At 46.5% G+C, this 23,902-nt stretch overlaps 1 protein-coding gene across 8 annotated transcripts in view; it reads left to right on the top strand.

The window, feature by feature from the left end:
* The window catches only part of LOC115105183 (SWI/SNF-related matrix-associated actin-dependent regulator of chromatin subfamily D member 3), a 70,854-nt gene that overhangs the window by 32,605 nt on the left and 14,347 nt on the right, over positions 1-23,902 (top strand). For 6 of the 8 annotated variants that reach the window (XM_029626885.2, XM_029626881.2, XM_029626882.2 and 3 more), the window contains exons 2-5: positions 16,531-16,721; positions 18,405-18,494; positions 22,079-22,121; positions 23,444-23,566. In XM_029626885.2, coding sequence (XP_029482745.1) covers positions 16,531-16,721; positions 18,405-18,494; positions 22,079-22,121; positions 23,444-23,566 — 447 coding nt within the window. The remainder of the gene's footprint in view (positions 1-16,530; positions 16,722-18,404; positions 18,495-22,078; positions 22,122-23,443; positions 23,567-23,902) is intronic. The other 2 variants (XM_029626887.2, XM_029626889.2) reach the window with 1 other exon arrangement.

Consider the following 23,902-nt stretch of genomic DNA (forward strand, 5'->3'; position numbering starts at 1 on the left):
TCTCTTCCTCTTTCTCTTCTCTTCTCTCTCTTTTCTCTCTCTTCCCTCTCCCCTCCCTCTCTCTCTCTTCCCCCTTCCCTCTCTCTTCTCTCTCTCTCCTCCTCTTCTCCCCCTCTCTCGTTTTCTTCTCCCCCTCTCTCCCCCCTCTCGTTTTCCCCCTCTTCGCTTTTCTCTCGGTTTTCTCGTTTTCTTTCCCCCTCGTTTTCCCCTCTCGTTTTCTTTCATTTGCTTTTCCCTTCCTTTCGCTTTCTTTCTTCGCTTTCCCTCGCTTTCTTTCTTCGCTTCCTCTTTCTTCTCGCTTTCTCTTCCTTTTCGCTTTCTCTTCGCTTTCTTCGCTTTCTCTTTCGCTTTTCTCTCTTCGTTTTCTCGCTCTCTTTTCTCGCTCCCCTTTCTCTCTTTCTCGCTTCTCCCCTTCGTTTCCTCTCTCTCTTTCTCTTCTTTCTTTCGCTTCTTTCTTCGTTTCGCCTCGCTTTCCCTTTCTCTCCTCTCTCTCTCTTGTTCTCTCTCCCTCGTTTTCTTCCCTTCTCTCTTCGCTTTCCCCTTTTTCTCGTTTCCCTTCTCTCTTTCCTCTCGCCTTTTCCTCTCTTCGCTTTTTTCTTCGCTTTCTTTTGTCCCGTTTTCTCCTTTCCCTCTTCGCTTTTCTTCGCTTTTCTCGCTTTTTTTTCTTCGTTCCTTTCGCTTTCTCGCTTTCGCTTCCTTCCTCTCGCTTCTCTTTCTCGTTTCTTTCTCTTTCTCTCTCTCTCTCGTTTCTCTTCACCTCTCTCTTCTCTCTCCCTCTTCTCTCTCTCTCTCTCTCTCCCTCACTTCTTCGTTTCTTCTCTATTCTCTTTCTCTTCTCTTCTCTTTCTTCTCTTCTCTTTCTCTCTCTCCTTCTCTCTTTCTCTCGCTTCTCTTCCCTCTTCTTTCTTCTATCGCTCTCTGCTCTTCCCTCTCTCTCTTCGTTTCTCCCTATCGCTTTCACTCTCTATCCTCTCTTCTCTGTTTTCTCCTTCGCTTCTCTCTCTTCCTCTTCGCTTTTCTTCACTTTCTCTCTATCGTTTTCTCTTTCCTTCCCTCGCTTCTCTTCTCTTTCTTCGCTTTCTCTTCGCCTCTTCGCTTTCTTTTCGTTTTCTCTCTTCGTTTTCTCTCGTTCTCTCTCCTTCTCTTCTTCTCTCTCGTTCTCTCTCCCTCTCCTCTCTCCTTCTCGCTTCTCTTTTCCTTTCCGTTCCCTGCTCCCTGCTTCTTTCGTTTTCGCTTTCTTCTCCCTCTTCTTTTCTTCTTCTTCCTTCCCTCGTTTTCCCTCCCCCTTTCTCCCCTTTCCTTTGGTTCCCTTCGCTTCTCTTCCTTTCTCGTTTTCTTTTCGCTTCTCTTCTTCCCTTTCTTTCGTTCTCTTCCCCCTCTCTTTTTCTCTCTCCATTCTCTCGTCTTGCTTTTCTTCGCTTTCCTTCGTTTCTCCCTTTCGTTCGCTTTCTCTTTTCGCTTCTTTCTCTCGCTTTTCTTTCCTTTCTCTGCTTTCTTCTTCTCGTTTCCGTTTTCGCTTCCTTTCCTACTTCTCTCTCCTCTCGTTGTCTCTCTCGCTCTTTCCTCGTTCTCGTTTCTCTTCCTCTCTCGTTTTCTCTTCGTTTTCTCTTCTCGTTTTCTCGTTTCTCTCCTCCCCTCTCTCCCTCTCCCTCTCGCTTTCGTTCCCCTCTCGTTTCCCTATCGTTTCTCCTCTCTCGTTTTCTCTCGCTTTCGCTCTCCTTTCTTTTCTCGTTTCTCTCCTTTCTCCTTCGCTTCTTTCTCTTCTCTCCCCTTCTCTCTCCTTTTCCCCCTCTCTCTCGTTTCCTTCCTCTCTCTTCCCCTCTTTCTCTTTTCCCTCTCTCTCCCTCTCTCTCTTCTTTCTCTTTCCCCTTCGCTTCTCTCCCCTTCAGGCTCTCCCTTCCTTTCCCGCTCTTCCTTTCTCTCCTTCCCTCTTTTCTTTCTCGTTTCCCTTCCCTCGCTCCCTCTCGCTTCTTGTTCTCTTTCTCCTCTCCCTTTCTCCTCTCGTTTTTCCCCTCTATTTTTCCCCTCTCGCTCTTCCTCTCTCTCTCTCCTCTTGTTCCTCTCTTGTTCGCCTCTCTCCCCTCGCTCTCGCCTCTCTCCCCCTCCTTTCTCTCCCCTTTTCTCTCTCCTCTCTGTCCTCTCTCCCCCTCTCTTCTCTCTTCTCTCTCCTCCTCTCTCTCTCTCTCTCCCTTTCTCGCTCGTTCTCTCCCTTCTCTCTCTCTCGCCCTCTCTCTCTTTCTCTCTCCCTTCTCTCTCCCTCTCTTTCTCTCCCTCTCGCTTTTCCTCGTTTTCTTCTCTCTCTTCTTCCTTCTTCTTCTATCCTCTCTCTCTCCTCCCTCTCTTCCTTTCTCTCCTCTTTCTCGCTTTCTCTCTCGCTTCTTCCTCTCTCTCTCTCTCTTTCCGTTTTCTCTCGCTTTCTCTCTCCTTCTTTCTCTCCTTCTCTCTCTCCTCTCTCTCTCTTCTCACTCTTCTCTCCTTCTCGCTTCTCTTTTTCTATCCCTCTCGTCCTTCCTCCCTTCTCTCTCTTCTCCCTTTCTTTCGCTTTCTCTTCGTTTTCCTCTTCTTCTTTCTTTTCCTCTTCTTCTCTCCTCTCTCTCCCTCCCTCTCTCTTCTCTTCCCCTTTCCCCCCTTCGTTTCTTCGTTTTCCCCTTCTCCTCGCTTTCTCTTCGCTTTCCTCTCTCATTCCTCTCTTTCTCTCGCTTTTTTCTCTCTCTCATTTCTTCGTTTCTCTTCTCTCTCTCCCCTCGTTTCTCCTTCTTCTCTCCTCCTCTCTTCTCGTTTCCTCTTCTTTCCCTTCGCTTTCCCGCTCTCGCTTCTTTTCGCTTCTTCTCGTTCTCCCCTCCCGCTTTTCTGTTCTCGCTCTGTTTCTCGCTCTCCTTTCTCGCTTCTTCCCCCTTCTTCGCTCTTCTCGTTTCTTCTTTCTTCCTCTCGTTCGCTTTCCTTCTTCGTTCCCCTCTCGCTTCCGTTTTCCCTTCTCTCTCGTTTCTTTCTCGTTTCCCTCTTCGTTTTCTCTTCGTTTTCTTCTTCGTTTTCCTTCGTTTCTTCCTCTCCTCTCCTTCGTTTCTTTCTCTCGTCTTTCGTTTCCTCTCCGCTTCTTTCCTCTCCCTTCCTCTTTCTCTATCGTTTTCCTCCTCTCCCTCTCTCCCTCTCTCTCCCCCGCTTTCTCTTCGCTCTCTCGCTTTCTCTGCTTCTCTCTCTCTCTTCGCTTTCTCCTCTCTCTTCGCTTCTCTCCTCTCTTCGCTTCTCTCCGTTCCTTCGCTCTTCTTCGCTTCTCTCGCTTCTCCTCTCTCTCTTCGCTTTTCTTCTCTCTCGCTTTCTTTCGCTTCTCTTCTCGCTTCTTCTCTCTTCGCTTTCTCTCCTTCGCTTCTTCCGCTTTCTCTCTTTCGCTTTCTTCTTCTTCGCTTTCTCTCGCTTCTCTCTCTTCTCTCTCTTCGCTTTCTCTCTCGCTTCTCTCTTCTCTCGCTTCTCCCTTCTTCGCTCTCTCTCTTTCGCTTCTCTTCTCTCGCTTCTCTCTCTTCGCTTCTCTTCTCTTCGCTTTCTCTTCGCTTCTTCTTCGCTTTCGTCTCTTCCTTCCGCTTCTCGCTTTCTTCGCTTCTCTTCTCTTCGTCTCTCTCTCGCTTTCTTCTCTTCTTCTCCTTCTTCGCTTTCTCTCTTCGCTTTCTCCCTCCTGCCCCTCCTCCTCTCCTCCCTCCCGCCTCCTCTCTCCCCCGCCTCTTCTCTCTCTCCCCCTCTCGCTTTCCCTCTCCTCTCGCTTTCCTCTTCTCCCCCTTCGCTTTTCCTTTCTCTCTTCGTTTCCTTTCTCCTTTCTCCCTCTCGTTCTCTCCTCTCTCTCTCCCTCCTCGCTTCCTCTCCTCCTCTTCCTCCGCCTCCTCCCGCTTCTCCCCTCTCGCTCTCTCCCCTCCTCGCTTCCTCTCCCCTTCGCTTTCCCCTCTCGCTTTCTCCTTCTCCTCGCTTTCCTCTCTCCCTCTCTTCGCTTTCTCCTCCTCTTTCGCTTCTCCTTCCTCTCTCTCTTCCTTTCTCCTCTTCGCTTTTCTTCTCTTCCTCGCTCTCCCCTCTCGTTTCTCGCTCCTTCGCTTTCTCTCTCTCGCCCTCTCCTTTCTCTTCGTTTCCTCTTCCCCTCGTCTTCCTTCTCTCCTCGATCTTCCCTTTCCTCTCTCCCCCTCTCCCTTTCTCCCCTCTCGCTTCTCCCTTCCCTCTCGTTTCCCTTCTCTCGTCCTCTCCTTTTCCCCCGCTTTCTCTCTCTCCTCTCCTCCCGTCGCTTCTCTCCTCTCCCTCTCGCTTTCCTCTCCCCCTTCGCTTTCCCTCTCCTCTCTCCCGTTTCCTCCTCCCTCCTCGCTTCTCCTCTTTCCTCGCTCCCTCTCCCTCGCTTCCTCCTCCTCTCTCCCTCTCGCTTTCTCTCCCCTTCTCTCCCCTTCCTCGCTTCTCCCTCTTCCTCCTCTCGGCTCTCCCCCCTTCGCCTCTCGCCCTCTCTCCCCCTCTCCCCCGCTTCTTCCTCCTCCCCCGCTTCCGTCCCCTCTTTCTCCCTCCTCTCCCTCTCTTTCTCCCTCTCTCTCTGCCTCTCCCTGCTCTCTCTCTGCTCTCTCCCCTCTCTCGCTGTTTCCTCCTCTCTCTGCTCTCTCTGCCCTCTCCCCCTCTCTCTTCCCCTTCTCACTCTTCCTCTCTTCTCTCTTCTCTCCTCTCTCGCTATCTCCTCCCTCTCGCTATCTCCTCCCTTCTCCTCTATCTCCTCCCTCTCTCGCTTATCTCCCTCCCTCTCTCTCGCTATCTCCTCCCCTCTCTCTCATATCTCCTCCCTCTCTCTCGCTATCTCCCTCCCCTCTCCCTATCTCCCTCCCTCTCTCGCTATCTCCCTCCCTCTTCTCGCTATCTCCCTCCCTCTCTCTCGCTATCTCCCTCCCCCTCTTCGCTATCTCCTCCTTTCTCTCGCTTTATCTCCCTCCCTCTCTTCTCGCTATCTCCTCCCTCTCTCGCTATCTCCCTCCCCCCTCTCTCTCGCTTTCTCCCTCCTCCTCTCTCGCTATCTCCTCCCCTCTCTTCATCTCCTTCTCTCGCTATCTCCTCCCCCTCTCGCTATCTCCTCCCCTCTCTCTCGCATATTCCTCCCTCTCTCTCGCTATCTCCCTCCCCTCTCTCTCTCGCTATCTCCTCCCCTCTTCCTCGCTATCTCCTCCTCTCTCTCGCTATCTCCCCTCCTCTCTCTCTCTTATCTCCCTCCTCTTTCTCGCTTCTCCCCCTCTCTCTCTGCTTTTCTTTCCCCTCTCTCTGCTCTCTTCCCTCTTCCTCTCTCTTTCTCCTCTCCCTCTTCTCTCGCCTTCCTCCCTCCTCTCTCGCTTATCTCCTCCCTCTCTCGCTTTTCTCTCGCTCTCTTTCTCTCGCTTTCTTTCCTCTCTCGCTCTCTCTCTCTCCTTTTCTTTCTCCCGCTCTTCCTCTTCGCTTTCTCCTCTCTCTCCCCTCGCCTCTCTCCCCCTCTCTCCCCTTTCTCTTCCTCGCTTCTCCCTCCTTCTCTCTCCCCATTTCCTCTCCTTCTCTCCCATTTTTCCTCTCTCCTTCCCCCTTCTCCCCCTCTCCCCCTCTCTCCCCCTCTCCTCCTCTCTCTCTCCCTTCTTTCCTCTCTCTTCTCCTCGCTCTCCCCCTCTCCCTCTCTTCCCCTCTCTCTCCCTCTCTCTCTTCCTCTCTCTCTCCTCTCTCCCTCTTCCTCTCTCTCTCCCCTTTCTCCTCCTCTCTTCCTTCTCCTCCTCTCCTCCCCTCTCGCTCTCTCTCCCTCTCCTTCTCCTCTCTCCCTCCCTCGCTTTTCTCCCTCTCTTTCTCCGCTCTCCTCCTCCTCTCTCCCCCTCTCTCTCCTCTCTCTCCCCCTCTCTCCCCCTCTCCTCCCCTCTCTCTCCCCCTCCTCTCTCCCCCTCTCTCTCCCTCCTCTCTCTCCTTTCTCTCTCTCTCCCCCCTCTCTCTCCCCCCCTTCTCCCCCCGCCCTCCCCCCTCGCCCCCCTCTCTCGCTTCTCCTTCTCTTTCTCGCCTCTCTCCCCCTCTCCTCTCCCCTTCTTTCTCCCTCCTCTCTCCTTCCTCTCTCTCCCCCTCTCTCTCCCCTCTCTCTCCTTCCTCTCTCGCTCTCTTCGCTTTCTCCTCTTCTCGCTTCTCTCCCTTCATTTTCCTTCCCTCCTTCGCTTTCTTCCCTTCTCTTCGCTCTCTCTTCTGCTTTCCTCTCAGTTTCTCTCTTCTCTTCTCTTCCCTCTTCTCCTCTCTCTTTTTTCCTCTTTCTCTCTCTTCTTCTCTTCCTCTTCTTCTTTCGCTTCCCTCTCTCTCTCCCTCCCCCTTCTCTCTTCTTCTTCTCCTCTCTCTCTCTCGCCTCTTCTCTTCTCTTCTCTCTCTTCGCTTTCTTCCTTCTCTTTCTTCCCTCTCTTCTCCCTCTCTTCTTCTGCCTTCTTTCTCCTCTCTCTCTCTCCCTCTCTCTCTTCTTCTCGCTCCCTTATTTTCTTTCTCTCCTTTTCCTCCTTCGTTTTCTCTTCGCTTTCTCCTTTCTCTCATTTTCCTTTCCTCTCTTTTCTTTTCTCTCGCTTCATTCCTCGCTTCTCTCCTCTCTTCTTCTTCTCTCTCTCTCCCCTTCTCGCTCTCCTCTCTCTCGCTTCCCGCTCTCTCTCCCCGCTCTCTCCCCTCTCCCCCCTCTCTCTCTACCATAACGCAACGTTAACTATTCATGAAAATCGCAAATGAAATGAAATAAATATATTTGCTCTCAAGCTTAGCCTTTTGTTAACAACATTGTCATCTCAGATTTTCCAAAATATGCTTTTGAACCATAGCTAAACAAGCATTTGTGTAAGAGTATTGATAGCCTAGCATCTGAAGAACTTAAGATGTTTTCAATGAGGAGACTCTCAGTTAGATAGCAAATGTTCAGTTTTTCCAAAAAGATTATTTGTGTAGGACAAATTGCTCCGTTTTGTTCATCACGTTTGGGTAAGAAAAAAACAGAAAATTAAGTCATTACAACGCAAACTTTTTCCCAAATTAACTCCATAATATCGACAGAAACATGGCAAACGTTGTTTAGAATCAATCCTCAAGGTGTTTTTCACATATCTATCGATGATAAATCATTCGTGGCAGTTTGGTTTCTCCTCTAAAGAAAATGGAACGCGCATGGACCTGGAGATTACGCAATAATTTCGACGGAGGACACCGGGCGGACACCTGGTAAATGTAGTCTCTTATGGTCAATCTTCCAATGATATGCCTACAAATACGTCACAATGCTGCAGACACCTTGGGGAAACGACAGAAAGTGCAGGCTCATTCCTGGCGCATTCACAGCCATATAAGGACATTGGAACACAGGGCATTCAAAATCTGGACCATTTCCTGTATGAAATTTCATCTTGGTTTCGCCTGTAGCATTAGTTCTGGGGCACTCACAGATAATATCTTTGCAGTTTTGGAAACTTCAGAGTTTGTTCTTTCCAAAGCTGTCAATTACATGCATAGTCGAGCATCTTTTCGTGACAAAATATCTAGTTTAAAACGGGAACGTTTTTTATCCAAAAATTAAAAGAGCGCCCCCTATCTCGAAGAAGTTAAATACACTGTGGCCTCTCCAAACCCCTTCAACCCTCCCTACAGATGCCATCAAAGGTAGTCTCAGATATCCAACAACATGGCAGATTGAATTGCTGCCTGGCAGGCAGAGTTGTGAGAGACGGAAGAGTGGAGGACAGAAATCAGATGGGGGGCTGCTGTTGGCATGGATTTGTTAGGATTTGGGAAGACAATTACTTCGGAGGAGGACCACCCAATAGGGCACATCCAATCAGCCAATGGGGCACATCCAATAGGGCACATCCAATCAGCCAATTGGGCACATCCAATCAGCCAATCATTCCTTTTCTATACTTTACAGCATCCCAGTTAACCCATTATTTGCCCACTATAGTATAACCACTCCTTCAATCAGGTCTCTCCCCTATCCTCTCCCAGTCCCCTGAATTCAGTTGTGCAACTGACTAGTTGTCCCCTTTCCCTCTACCTTGGGTGGCCACACAGCACAGTGGGGTCTGGCCACACGCCCAGTCTAGGGGAAACGCTCCACCCTCCTGCGAGATAGGAAGTGGACAGTGGGGGGAGGGAGGAGGAGAAGAGCCAGGGTCTTCTTGTCAAGGTAACCAAAGGAAGAGACCAGCCAGCAGCACCCAGACCCCAACAGGGCTGTTAAAGTTAGAGCCACTTTCTCTCTGCCCAGGCCCCAGAGAAACCACACAGCTGCTTCTCCTCCCTCCCAGCCCGCCTGCAGCCAACACAGTGACAGCTGCACCTGTGTGACTGTGACTGGGAGAGGACATGGACTCCATTCCACCACAGCCTCTCTCCAACTCACTGACAGACTAGCTGGCCTCCATTTTAATGGGATCAATTGCAACCAACAGGCAGAAGTTAATGCACAGCTGCATGTTACCACTAGACTTCTTAAAACGCTACTAACGGGAGATAACATGCACCAAAAAACCCACAAGAATAAACCAGCAGATCAGTTGGTCTTCCGTTGTTACTGTGTCAAACGATTTAGATACCAGACAGCTGCATCTAGGTTCTCTACTCCTGACCCCAATGAAATATCGACCTATCAGGAACATTGAAAATACCAAGACTGGTATAAATCAAAAATATTTATTGTAAGAATATAGACCCAGTATAGTACAGCACTATACTTTAATGTACTGAACTGTACTCTGTAGTGGGCAGTAAGATTTGATATGTGTATATACAGTATATTATATGTACAGTTGAAGTCTACATGAACTAGTTTTAATGACTCCAACCTAAGTGTTTCAACCACTCCACAAATTTCTTGTTAACAAACTATAGTTTTGTCAAGTCGGTTAGGACCTCTACTTTGTGCATGACACAAGTAATTTTTCCAACAATTGTTTACAGACAGATTATTTCACTTATAATTCCCTGTATCACAATTCCAGTGGGTCAGAAGTGTACATACACTAAGTTGACTGTGCCTTTAAACATCTTGGGAAAAAAAAAAAAATGTCATGGCTTCAGAAGCTTCTGGTAGGCAAATTGACATAATTTGAGTCAAGTGGAGGTGTACCTGTGGGTGTATTCCAAGGCAAACTAAGCAATTAAAATGTTTATCTGACTCCATAAAGATAATTAGCAATATACAATTACTTTGTCAAATGAATGGATTCACATACAAGGCATTATCAGGCATTATTCCAAGCATAAGAGGGAGACAAAGAAACCATGGCCCGTGCCATGGCCCATAGCTCATGGGAGAGATAGAGAGAAGGAGAGAGCGTATCTCACCACAGCAGGTCAGGAACATAAGAGTAAGAACAATGAATGTAAGAGAAGACCCTTTTTAGAAGAATCCGAGTCATTTTGATTAAAAATCTGAGTTGTTGACCAAAAGTATTACTGTAAAGTTAACCGGCAATCAGATATTAGAGATACGTGAGGTAATCACGACAGAACCTCTGCTTCTCAGAGGTGTGACATTGGGGGTTCAACACAGAGAATGTTGAATTCCTAAGACAACACAGGAAATTCTTGCATTCTTGCATAAGAAGTGGCTGCCCTACATCTCTACTTTCCTGTACTGAACTATACTCTACTGTACAGTAAAGTACAATACAGTGCATTATTGTTTGGGCCACATTAGAATATAATTAGACCTTGATTAATTAATTGATTAATTAACCTTGATTAGACTATAATTGAATGAATACAGATTATATTAACTCAATCATGATTGGCTTGGTTAAGTTACCGATTTTAGATGTAGACAGTTCAGGAATACTTTATTTATACCCCTTTTGATAAGAAATTCCCATACTGTATTTATATGATATCCAATTGGTAGTTAGTCTTGTCCCATCGCTGCAACTCCCATGCGGGCCCGGGAGAGGTGAAGGTCGAGAGCCATACGTCCTCTGAAACACGACCCTGCCAAGCCACACTGCTCGCTTAACCTGGAAGCCAGCCGCACCAATGTGTCGGAGGAAACACCGTACAACTGGTGACCAAAGTCAGCGTGCATGCGCCCGGCCCGCCACAAGGAGTCACTAGAGCGTGATGGGACAAGGACATCCCGGGCCGGCCAAACCCTCCCCTAACCCGGACGACACTGGGCCAATTGTTCACCGCCTCATGGGTCTCTCGGTCGCGGCAAGCTCGAACACAGCCTGGGATCAAACCCGGATCTGTAGTGACGCCTCTCGCGATGCAGTGCCTTAGACCGCTGCACCACTCACTGTATGTTTTAAGACAAGTTATCAAATATAAAAATACATTGAACATACCAACAAAAGCTTCACATTAATAAAAATGTGTAGAGTATATTGCCACAGTAGATTCTCTCTAGTAAACGAGGAAATATGTAATTTCACTTGTACAGAATGGTTGTCAAATAGTTAAGTCTGTGCTTATCCAGCTCAAATATTAGATTTACCAAAGATAATACCCACCAGAGGTCTAAGTAGTTTTAAGAAATGTTGGCAGCAACCAGGACTTAGAGTTAAAGGCAGTCAAAATTCTGTTTTTCTTGTGTTTTAATATGATATTGTACAACAGCTGAATCTATTACGGTAAGGTACTTATTTGATATTGATATAAAAACTGCTGCATTGGGCCTTTAACACCGACATCCGCTTTAGGGAGCGGTAAAATGGTTGCCAATAGCAGTTGTAATTGAGATCAGCTGTGCGGGGGGGATCTTAGTGCATATTGATGGTTTAACGATGTTAATGTTAAGAGGGTGCTCAATGTTGGCTGCAATTGATTCAAGAAATGTAAAGCCAGAGGCTGTGGCATTTTTGTGGCTATTGGTGTTATTTGAGTACTACAAGCATAGAATATATTTTACAGATCCTATATAAGGCTTTTTCCTATTGCCATTTTGTTCCTCATGTTATGCTGGTCGTAACATGGCTGTTTCTGCGGCTGTTTTCCCACGTGGGCCTGGTTCCGTCGCAAATGGCACCACATTCCCTATATAGTGCACTACTTTTTACCAGAGCACCATATGTTTGACTGCTCTGTGAGCTCTCTGACAGGCAGAGACCTCTGCAGCCCCAGAGTGGAAACAGTGGTGACCCCTTAGGTTACAGTAGTGCCACAAACTGCACCTAACGTCTCCCACAGCCCTATTTCACAGTCACTCAACCAAATGACTAGAGCAGATAAGATGGAGTTAATAAACGGATTGCTGTTGATGATTAATAGTGTTTGCGTTTGTGTGCTTTTAAGCGATTTGTAGATTTGCATACAGTATGTTAGCTCCCAATACTCCCCAAATTTCACAACAGTTTTAGTGTCGATTTGAAAACCCACACCATTTCTCCCTAATGGAAAATGTCACAGCACTAGCTTAAAACATGGGTGATGCAAGATCATCCCAGAGATCGTATTTGGCAGAACAGTATCTATCACCTGTTACTCTGTTCTGTCTGTCTTCGGGAGATTCTCTATAGGTTTTGCGAACTCTCCTCCGTTTGAAAAACAAAGGTAATCAAGGAGAGGAGGAGAGGAGCAGAAATGTGGCAACGTATGAAACTAGACTCTCCTTGTCCACTAGCACGTCGTCAGGCAAATTACTTTTACAGAGGAATCCCAAAATATGTGTAAAGTTGTAAAAAGAAATGTGGCAGACATTTTCTAGATGAAACGATAAGTAGCGTATCGTTTCTAAACGTGTGCATGCTTTTCCCCTTGACAAAACAACAGATGATTCAAAGGGGGTATGGCAGATATCTAAACTCTTCCACAAAGGACTCCGGTAGGATACACATGACTATCCTCTACGAAAGGGGGATATCAAGGAGGGGGGACACTTTTTTTCCCAGGTTTGCCTAACAAAGAATAGACACTGTCCTCAACCACTTATCGGTTTCCGAGTCGTGGAGGAGACGGGACGGAGGAGTCGAGGAGATGACGATCTTTTGACTAAATGAGAATCTCCCTGAGTTCACGGCAGAACTGGGGAGGTGGTCAGTAATGTGGGGCTATTGTCACTCCATTTCACACTCTGTGAGGTGCCACATTTCACAGCCACCAGGGAACCATACTGCAGAACCACTTCCTGACTGATGGAAAAAAGTTGGCCTGCGCCCCAAATAGCACCATTCTCCCTATATAATGCACTACTTTTGACCAGGGCCAATAAGGTTAAAAGTAGTTCATTTATAGGGAACGGGAAGCCATTTGGGATGCAGCCTAGGAGGCTTTTAAACTCTCCTACCAAGGCCACTTTGATACTAAGTTGTAAAGGTGATTGTTTGCCATGAATAAGGGGTTATCGCAGGAGTCAAGAAAGGAATAGGCATTTAGCCTCGCTCAAATAATGGTCATAAAATAACCAATGTGACACAGTTTCCCCTTGTGGAATGATCATTATACAATTTTATCCACACGTTAAATCAAAATTGGTCTTTAGAATTGGCATACAATGTCCTCTTTAAACTATGTACTTAGTGTTTTCCCTTTGTGGTTTTGTTGATTTTACCACTCCAATGGCATGCCAACGCTTTTAGGGAAAGTGCCGTATTAGGAAATGTTTCCCTCCCAAAAAAAGTAATGATTGACTTTCTAATCTCATGGAGCATTGATGTCATAACAAAATGGAGATAGAGCTACGTTTCTTTGTATTTACTTTTGTGCTTGTAGCACATTGAGTTCTAGGACTCTGGAACTCTCCTCTCATAGAGTACCACAGTATCAGTCATAATACCCATAAAACCTAGCGGTCAAACAAGGAAATTGTTCCAATTGTTTTTCCACCATTCATTTTTTCCCCCATAGGGAATTTTAGAAACACTTCAAATAAGGGCTGTGTTTCGTGTAAACTTACCCTGGTGTACATTTCTCTAGGACAAGGTGACTTTTAGCAATATATTTGCCTGTATTTACCCCCCCAAAATTGTATTTAATTTGCTGCTAATGTGGCTATCATAAAGAACTACCAATGCCATGATGATGTGCACGAGACTTCCGAACCAAGGTAATGTTAGCTAAATTTAGTCATGAATAAATTGGCTACGTTTCTTTAAATTGACAATTCTGTGAACTGCCTTGTGCAAGTTTTAAATTGACACAATACCTGATAGCAAAGGTGTCAGCTAGAGATGACGTGCAGGAGCTCGCAGGGTTCACTTCTCAGAGAAATTACTGTTGGAAAAACAATTGGAACCATTTCCCTGTTTGACTGCTAGTTTATGGGTATTGTGACAACTCCACTGTGGGGCTCTATTAGGTAGCTCATTGATTTCTTTTCTCAATGGGTAGCTCTTAGGGTTCTCTCCTCTCATTGGGTAGCTCTGGGTTCTCTCCTCTCATTGGGTAGCTCTGGGTTCTCTCCTCTCATTGGGTAGCTCTGGGTTCTCTCCTCTCATTGGGTAGCTCTGGGTTCTCTTCTCTCATTGGGTAGCTCTTTGGGTTCACTCCTCTCATTGGGTAGCTCTTTGGGTTCTCTCCTCTCATTGGGTAGCTCTTTGGGTTCTCTCCTCTCATTGGGTAGCTCTTTGGGTTCTCTCCTCTCATTGGGTAGCTCTTTGGGTTCTCTCCTCTCATTGGGTAGCTCTTTGGGTTCTCTCCTCTCATTGGGTAGCTCTTAGGGTTCTCTCCTCTCATTGGGTAGCTCTTTGGGTTCTCTCCTCTCATTGGGTAGCTCTTTGGGTTCTCTCCTCTCATTGGGTAGCTCTTTGGGTTCTCTCCTCTCATTGGGTAGCTCTTTGGGTTCTCTCCTCTCATTGGGTAGCTCTTAGGGTTCTCTCCTCTCATTGGGTAGCTCTTAGGGTTCTCTCCTCTCATTGGGTAGCTCTTAGGGTTCTCTCCTCTCATTGGGTAGCTCTTTGGGTTCTCTCCTCTCATTGGGTAGCTCTTAGGGTTCTCTCTCATTGGGGAGCTCTTTGGATTCAGTTTTTTGACCCCATCTCCAGCCAGGCAATTCGCTACGGCATCAAACACAGCCTGGGACAACAGCTGTTGCCATGGGACAGACACACGGAGTGACTGACAGGCAGCCACAGGTGTTGTGTGTGTGTCCCCCCCCCCCCCTTCAGTTTCACCATGTTGCAGGCCGCTGCTAGATTGTTGGACATTTGGCTTTTGTGTGTGTGTGTGTGTGCGGTCACTGTTAGCCCTTTCTTCAGGGTGTGTTTTGAGTGATCTTGCTATCAGCAAGAATAAGAGATACATGAGTGAGTGAGAAAGTATTCATGTGTAATGATTCCTATGCGACTTGTTTTCATTCATTCAATATTTTATTAATGGATTCACTGGAGTAAATTACACCTGGGCTAGGACATAAACCAGGGGTTCCCGGTCCTGGAAGGCATTGGTATGTGCATGATTTAGTTCCAGTCCTGGCTTAACACTCCTGATACAGACCAGTCATATGAGTGTACACTACACACCAAACCATGACGTCTGTGTAGGGTTGGGAAATATGACCAAAATATCTTATCACAATATTTTTCACATTCTAAATATGCTTTGAGTAGTTCATGACTCTAGGGTGGCACCACATTAAAAGTGATTTCAATGGGGCTTTCTCCATTCGGATGATTTTATACGGTTCAATCCAACTTGAAACAAAAACAAATTTAATAATTTCCTGCACTTTAGTTATTTCCACACTGTTCCAAGCAGAGCTGCATGATATGTGCAAAACGTCTAGGCATAGTTAACTGGTGAACTGTTGAAATCAAAGAGTTAGATTAATCATTATTTTTCCATCGTTGGAATATAGCGGGGAGCACATTGAATACATTGTTGTTTACATTACAGGAATTGACAGGGTAGGAACCAAAGTGTTGTTCAGTGTTTTCAGGGGAACATAATAGATGTTACATTACATGTTTTCTTACCTCAAGTAGCTAGCTAACTAACATATTAATGCTTCGCCTATTCTTATCCGATTTAGAAGATACTGTTGCACAACCAACATGTTTATATAGGACTACACCAGCACTGGTAACATGCAACATATTTTTTATAACTAACCCAAGATAGACCACAGCCTGTTGTTTCCAATGGGAGCAAATTAACCATAGTTGGTAGAACAAGCAAGGAGGTGGGCAGAGCCAAGCACGAGCTATCGAGATCCTATTGGCACGTTCTAGCATGTATTTGCATATTTCTGTGACGTGTGCAATAATTCAATTCGTCCTTGCACTCATTGTAAATAATAAAATAGTTTTGAAACTTTGGCAAAGGGTAAAGTCTGCTAAACAAGTCCACTCTGTTCGTAACAAATTATTGTTTTGGGAACAGTACTGTATTGAGATCAAATGTTTAATTGATGAGAAAATTTGCAGAATGTCGGCCAAAATCCTAATCTTCTCCCACTGCCGGCAACTGGGCTTCCTCTCATCGCCAACCAGAAGCTTCAGATTTATACATCCTGTGAAACATCTAGTTTATTGTTCTATCTGTGACCAGGCTGTATTAGCTAGCTACATTTGCGCTGACTCTTAGCTGACTAGCTAGCTTGCTAAATGTACTAACTAGAGATTAGCATGAGTGGCTAATAGAACTTGCTAAAGACAAACTAGCATACAGTAGTTTTTACACAGTAAGATACACAAACGAATAGTGTATTTATAGAACGCTTATAGAAAGCAGCATCGTTGTCACAGCCATCTTTCGGCGTCTATCTGACCATGCAGACTGCAGAGTGAACGGCAAGAACGTGCTTGTGGGGCCTGCCGGGTGGCGCAGTGGTTAAGGGCGCTGTACTGCAGCGCCAGCTGTGCCATCAGAGTCCCTGGGTTCGCGCCCAGGCTCTGTCGTAACCGGCCGCGACCGGGAGGTCCGTGGGGCGACGCACAATTGGCCTAGCGTCGTCCGGGTTAGGGAGGGCTTGGTCGGTAGGGATGTCCTTGTCTCATCGCGCACCAGCGACTCCTGTAGCGGGCCGGGCGCAGTGCGCGCTAACCAAGGTTGCAGGGTGCATGGTGTAGCCTCCGACACATTGGTGCGGCTGGCTTCCGGGTTGGATGCGCTCTGTGTTAAGAAGCAGTACGGCTGGTTGGGTTGTGTATCGGAGGACGCATGACATTCAACCTTCGTCTCTCCCGAGCCCGTACGGGAGTTGTAGCGATGAGACAAGATAGTAGCTACTACAATAATTGGATACCACGAAAATTGGGGAGAAAAAGGGGTAAAATTCAACAAAAAAAGAAAAAAAAAAGAAAAAGAACGTGCTTGTGACTCCGTGGTCGAGCAGCTGCTCTCTCCTTGATTGACGGGCAGGCTTGGTGTGGGACGCGGCTTGCAGCAAGAGGAGAGGGAGAAAGACGGCTCAAGTAGCAAACAGAGTAAACTATAAAAACGGACATTAAACTCGCTAGAGTTACGTATCACATTTAACAAACCAAACATTGAAATACCGTAATAGAAGGTAAAGTAAAAACACAAACCGGCCTGAGCATCAATACCGGTGTATATAGTAAAATACGGTATACCGCCCAGCCCTACTTCTGTGTATTTGAAATGTGCAGTAACTAATACCGTGTCTCCTGTCATCTCTAGCGTCCTGGAATGCCATCTGGAGCTAGGATGCCCCACCAGGGTGCCCCCATGGGCCCCCCCGGCCCCCCGTACAGTGGGAGCCCTACGGTGCGGCCCGGCCTGCCCACCCCGGTCATGGAGCCCAGCCGCAAGAGACCTGCCCCCTCCCAGCAGAACCAGCAGCAGCAGAACGTACAGAACCGGGCCAGAAAGTGAGTCACACGGCCAGGATTCATCCAAGATCCAACCACCGTCCCCTCTCACCTCTGCAACCTAGCCCTCTCTACTCCATGCCTGCCTCTGGTCATGTTTCTGTGTGTAATAACTGCAATTCACCATCTGCATCTATCAGACCGAGTGTTTCTCACTCCTGCATTGTGCTGTGAGTGCTCTCTCTCTCTTATCTGTGCTCCCCCTACTGCTTGCTTTAGTATTGCAACCTATCCACAACTCTCTGACCCTGTTCACCCCTTATCTACACTTGGCGATTTAGGTTTAGCCACATTTATGACCTCTATTTTGTGGTCTGTTAGCTATCATGGTCAGCATATTGTGGAAACCATCTCCACTCCTCAGAATAAGAGCTAACCTGGGTTATGAGATATAAAATCTCTGCCAAAACGAATCAGTCTGTCCCATGAACTGGCTTCTAAAAATACTTGACAGTCACAAAAACAGTTCCTCAGAACCACACCCACATTGTGTTGGGCTTCACATGTACACCACCGGCCCTGAGTAATTCCTCAGGGAGGTGATAGAGCCAGGTGTAGTTATTAGAGAGTTGATCAATATTCTCCCTCTCTGTATCCGCAGTGCAATTGATCCACTCACAATTAAGCAGCCTTGTCAAACAAGGGCCAGGAAAATTGTTGTCCTATGTCGGCCCTCCACCCCTACCCCCACGGCTCCCTCCCGTTGAGGGCCTGCCCGATCGATGTCCCAGGGTGACCCAGTAGGTGACACTTTCTCAGGCAAAGCATATGCTTGTCCTCTGGCAGCTGACAGCCCCCTCCCCAGCCAACAGCCCAGCACAAGCACAGCCACCAGTGTTTGCAGTGTCATTGAAACCGTATGGCTATTGGCTAGATGCACCTGAGCTCGTCCTGTCGAGCCAGCACTTTTCTACCCATACAAATCTGCCATGCTTCTAAAAATAGGGCATATTCAAATTTCAATTTACAAGGATGCTAGAAATAGTTTTATGTAATTGCAGTCGAGTCAAAGATCAGATTTAATTTGGTACTTTTTGCATTGTAGACAATAGGAAGGATGCTTTGGGCTGAGAATTATAAGACAGCCCTATAATTTGTGAAAAAGCTTCAGGTGCAGCTATACCTTGCACATAGAAAACCCACAAAGACTATAAGCCTACATTGAAGCATTCAGATATGCCCAGTAAGCCCACGCACTACTTTTATCAATTCGACCTGGATCCTAGTAGGACTAGATGGGGTGTTTTTGCTTCTGTCACTCCCTGTTCCACGGTGTGCTAGTCTGTGCCTTAGTCCCAGTGTGTTCATTACCAATGTGTCTGCTTGTTGTTAGTGTGCCATCTAAACACTGAAGTGAGTGAAGCATGATTCCCCACTGTCCAATGAGAACCTTTCCCTGCTAGACAAGTGTCAAATGAGGCCCCCAGATCTACTGATCACCAGGATCCACTATGTCCTCCTCTCTCACTTTGTGTGTGCATGCACACAAATGCACCCCACACTGATGCCTGTACATACTACCTCCACACTTGCACCGATACTAACGTACCCTCACCTACACAGACGTACACACAACCACGAGTTTGTCCTTCAGTACAGACATCCTGCTTGCTGCCACTAGTGTGTTGTCCCACCAACCAAACTATTTTAATCGGACAACCTTCAAATCACATCAACCCTTAGGAAGCCAGTGGGATTCCCTGGAGCCAATGAGATGCCAGCGAGGCAGATGGACATGAGAGATGCCCAATCAGATCCAACGCTCGGATCAAAGTAGGAGTTTATTCTGCTGCATGTCCGTTTTTGACACGTTTTTACTCGCCTCCCTGCCCTCTCCCCTGACCCCCAACCCCAGCACTTCCGAGTGTAGGCTCGGTCAACCCACCCCCAAATGTTACCCCAAACACCCCTATGTTTGTCATGAGGACAGCTTTACCAGGTGTTCATTAGGGTACCTCCGAATGTGAAGATGCATGCTGTAGACTGAAGCATGGCATGATGGGAACAAATTATGCTGCAAGTGTCTCTTAGGAATGTCAGCTATACCAAAGGGTGCCCTAACACCTCTTTAATCAACTATGTTTTTTTCTGTTTTGGTAAGATGCGATGTTTCATAATCTCTAGAGGGTTGTGATTCCCAGTTTATGACCCTCTCAGATCCCTTTGAAATGTAACCAGGCCAGCCCTCGATGTTGCTCTAATGCGTTTCAGCATTTGGCCTGTTAACTTACACTAATTATTTTGCCCTGCCCTGTTAAAAGACTTCTGAGTGAGTGAGTTCTCTGCTGGTGTGCCAATGTCTAAAACAGTTTAACATTACTCACATATCCTCATACTATACAGTTGAAGTCGGAAGTTTACATACACTTAGGTTGGAGACATTAACTTGTTTTTCAACCACTCCACAAATTTCTTGTTAACAAACTATAGTTTTGTCAAGTCCGTTAGGACATCTACTTTGTGCATGGCACAAGTGATTTTTCCAACAATTGCTTACAGACCTATTATTTCACTTAGAATTCATAATCACAATTCCAGTGGGTCAGACGTTTACACACACTAAGTGATGTCATGGCGTCAGAAGCTTCTGATAGGCTAATTGACATCATTTGAGTCAATTGGAGGTGTACTTGTGGATGTATTTCAAGGCCTACCTTCTAACTCGGTGCCTCTTTCCTTGACATCATGGGAAAATCAAAAGAAATCAGCCAAGACCTCAGCAAAAAAATTGTAGACCCCCACAGGTCTGGTTCATCCTTGGAAGCAATTTCCAAATGCCTGAATGTACCACGTTCATCTGTACAAACAATAGTACGTAATATAAACACCATGGGACCACGCAGCCGTCATACCGCTCAGGAAGGAGATGCGTTCTGTCTCCTAGAGATTAACGTACTTTGGTGTGAAAAGTGCAAATCAATCCCAGAACAACAGCAAAGGACCTTGTGAAGATGCTGGAGGAAACGGGTACAACAGTATCTATATCCACAGTAAAATGAGTCCTATATCAACATAACCTGAAAGGCTGCTCAGCAAGGAAGAAGCCACTACTCCAAAACCGCCATAAAAAAGCCAGACTATGGTTTGCAACTGCACATGGGGACAAAGATCTTACTTTTTGGAGAACTGTCCTCTGGCATGATGAAACAAAAATAGAACTGTTTGGCCATAATGACCATTGTTATTTTAGGAGGAAAAAGGGGGAAGCTTGCAAGCCGAAGAACACCATCCCAACCGTGAAGCACAGGGGTGGCAGCATCATGTTGTGGGGGTGCTTTGCTGCAGGAGGGACTGGTGCACTTCACAAAATCGATGGCATCATGAGGTAGGAAAATTTGGTGGATATATTGAAGCAATATCAAGAAATTAGTCAGGAAGTTAAAGCTTGGTCGCAAATGGGTCTTCCAAGTGGACAATGACCCCAAGCATACTTCCAAAGTTGTGGCAAAATGGCTTAAGGACAACAAAGTCAATGTATTGGAGTGGCCATCACAAAGCCCTGACCTCAAATTCCATAGAAAATATGTGGGCAGAACTGAAAAAGCATGTGCGAGTAAGGAGGCCTACAAACCTGACTCAGTTACACCAGCTCTGTCAGGAGGAATGGGCCAAAATTCACTCAACTTATTGTGGGAAGCTTGTGGAAGGCTACCCAAAACATTTGACCCAAGTTAAACAATTTAAAGGCAATGCTACCAAATACTAATTGAGTGTATGTAAACTTCTGACCCACTGGGAATGTGATGAAAGAAATAAAAGCTGAAATAAATCACTCTACTATTATTCTAACATTTCACATTCTTAAAACAAAGTGGTGATCCTAACTAACCTTAGGGGATTTTTACTAGGATTAAATGTGACGAATTGTGAAAAACTGAGTTTCAATGTATTTGGATAAGGTTAATATAAACTTCTGACTTCAACTGTATCTGTCCCAAGCATATACGTCTGTCTCCGTCCTATGGTTCACTTAACACAGGGCTTCCAAAATGACATCCCTTGGACCCCAACCAGACGTACTGAGGACGCTTGAGAGAGCACAAACCTATGACACTATTTCAAACTTGTTCTCTCAAATCAGTATCTGGGCCCAATATTAACAATGCACCACTTTTCCGGCAATAACCGATTCATAACAAAAACATATATATGTAAGCCAAGAGTCGCTGAGGAGGCACAGACTGCAGCTGCAGAACCGAACTAGAAAGGTTCGGCATCTTAATCATACCAGCACACCTCATTTGCATTAGCTGGGACCAATGGTAAGTAATCCATCAGGTGTTGTAACACAAATTATGTTCAAGACAATAAATTAAAATATTTATTATTTTTTCATACCCAAAGAATGACAAGTATGCTACCGGAAGGTGATTTTTTTGTAAATGAGAACTTGTTCTCAACTGGCCGATCTGGTTAAATAAAGGTGAAATAACAAAAACAAACCTGGGATTTGAACTCAGCATTCCAATCTTTCTGCTACTCCACCATGTCCCTGTCAACAACTGTACAAAAAAAAAACTGAAAATGCTGAAATAAAGTAAATGAAACCAATGATAACAGACTAGTCAGAATAACTGATGACTAAAATAGCAGTGCAGTTTGACAGTACTCCCATATCCTCAGACTATAACTCTCCCAACCGTTGGGTTATGTCACCAGGTCACCATATTTCACAAGCAAAACATGTGGAAATGTGAAATCGTGTGATTGTCCACATGTGCAATCATGTGATTGTCCACATCCTGTGGTTTTCCCGAAAGGGCAATGACATTCTTGGGATGGTGTCATGGTCCCCTGGAGATTTTTGTCTCGTTCAAATGTTGCCACGTGTGGTTTTATGGTATCACATGTTTTTACATGTTGTCACGTTAACTTCACATAAGATCACAAGGGTTATGGGCGACTGTACTTTTCTCCTCATCGGAGAGAAGAAAGTTGGATTCAGAAGCATTGCTATTGGGGGTCACATAACATATTTGGATTTGGAGATGGCCACAGTTGGCGTAGGAGCCAACATTCACTAACATACAAACAATATACAGCATTAATAAAGAGAAGGCTATACTGTACATTGGATGGTACAGCATGAGGTGTGTGTGTGTGTGCATGAGGTATTAGATGTGTCACTGGTCCCTGCTCTCCAGGTGGTATACCATAATCCTGCTTCTGCTGGATCCCCCAAAACACACACATCCGCATTGCTCACACACACACACACACACACACACACAGCTGGGACACTGGGGTGCTGGATGTGGCCCAGCATTTTAGCAGATGGCCTGGGTGCTACGCTATCAGTCACCATAGTAACATGCTCTCTTTTTCCATTTTCTCTGTCTTTCTCTCCCTCTCTGTAGCGCCAAGAGAAGGAAAATGGCAGACAAGATTCTCCCACAGAGGGTGAGATTGCGTATATTTGTATTTTTCTCCCATTTAACTCGAGTGTTTGCGTGTTGTTATCCATTCTCTGTTGAATAGAACGTGTGAGTTTTTGATCTAGGGGCTTGGAGGGGCATATGATTGTGTTATTGCAAATGGAGCGTAAAGAGATGCTCGGGTGATCAGAGGCTTGGCGCAGGCTTGGCGGTGGGTACCGTTGTTGTAATGATTCCTCTTATTTTCAAATGGAATAATCAATAGACTGGTAGGAAACAGAGCCAGTATAAAACAACCTTTCGGGTTTAGAGGAGGCAATTGAGGAGGCACATCTTCTCCACAGGTGAGGGTGGGTCTAGTGTGTGGTCCGCGTCAGGGCTAAACAAACCCACGACTAGCCACTATCCTCTCCCTGCCTGCGCCACAACCTCCGCTCTCCACTTTATGCCCCCCCTGCCCCGTCTCAGCCCTGCGCAGCCTAGGCATTGATTTTGTAAAGGCTGCTGCTGGTGGCACTGGACTGGAGCCCCATACTGATCCCAGTCTCTCCTATGAGTGTCTCTGTAGTCTGTGGGTCTTATCGTAACACAAGCCAGACAGAGGCTGGAGATGGCTGCATGGCTCAGGGACAGGGAATGTCCCGCACTGCATTCTGTCTGCACCACACCTCAACTTGATGACAGACAGATGCAGGTAGAGAAGGAATGAGATGAGATGATCGAGGGAACAATGAAGGGAGAGACAGACAGACAGATTAGAAGGATGGAGAGGGGTAATGCAGTGGGAGAATCTGGGAGTCTGTGCCCAGTTTGGTAAGTAGCCTTGGCAGAGTGCGGACTCCCATCTGGGGATGAGTATGGTAATGTGTCAAGGAGGGTAGGGGCAGGTTGGGTAGGGGTGGGGTTCGCGCTGATGCGCCTGCTGCATTACAAATGCAGACTTAGCACCACTAAAGGCAGGACTGGTGCACCAATTAGTGAGTGGTGTTGAGCAGTCACAGCTCCTGTGGGCACAACTGCCCGCTCTGTCACCTTCATTAGGTGCGTCACTCCTGTAACAGAAGAACAAAAAATTTTGGGGTGGAAAATGGTGGCTTGAGAAAATACAGTCACCGTTGCAGTGCAGACATGCTTTGATGGCAGAATGCCTTACCTTTAATGAAGCTTAAAACGCAAAACTCAGTCAATACCACGACTTATTGTCACTATCTTTTTTTTCCCAGTTCAGTTTGACTGGATACTAGGATTCTTGTTCTTCTAAAGCAATACACTGGCAGTGTTAAATATGATTGAGTATATTGCGTCCGAGACACTAAGAGTTGGTCGTTTGATTTCTCCTCTGATCAGATCCGTGAGCTGGTCCCTGAGTCACAGGCTTACATGGACCTGCTGGCCTTCGAACGTAAACTGGACCAGACCATCATGCGTAAACGGGTGGACATCCAGGAAGCCCTGAAGAGACCCATGAAGGTAACACGCATCATAGGCCTGAAGTATCTCACTACTATAATATACTTTACTGTACGAGCAGCAGCAGGTAGCGTAGCGGTTAAGAGCGTTGGTCCAGTAACCCAAAGGTTTGAATCCTCAAGCTGACAAGGTGGAAGAATCTGCCGTTCTGCCCTTGAGCAAGGCAGTTAACCCCCCCAACAACAACTGCTCCCTGGGCGCTGATGACGTTGATTTAAGGCAGTCTCCTGCACCTCTCTGGTTCAGAGGGGTGGGGTTAAATGCAGAAGACACATTTCGGTTGAAATCATTCAGTTGTGCAACTGACTACGTAGGTATTCCCTTTCCCTATACGAA

Source organism: Oncorhynchus nerka, linkage group LG22 (genome assembly GCF_034236695.1).
Source record: "Oncorhynchus nerka isolate Pitt River linkage group LG22, Oner_Uvic_2.0, whole genome shotgun sequence".
NCBI classification, from domain to species: domain Eukaryota; kingdom Metazoa; phylum Chordata; class Actinopteri; order Salmoniformes; family Salmonidae; genus Oncorhynchus; species Oncorhynchus nerka.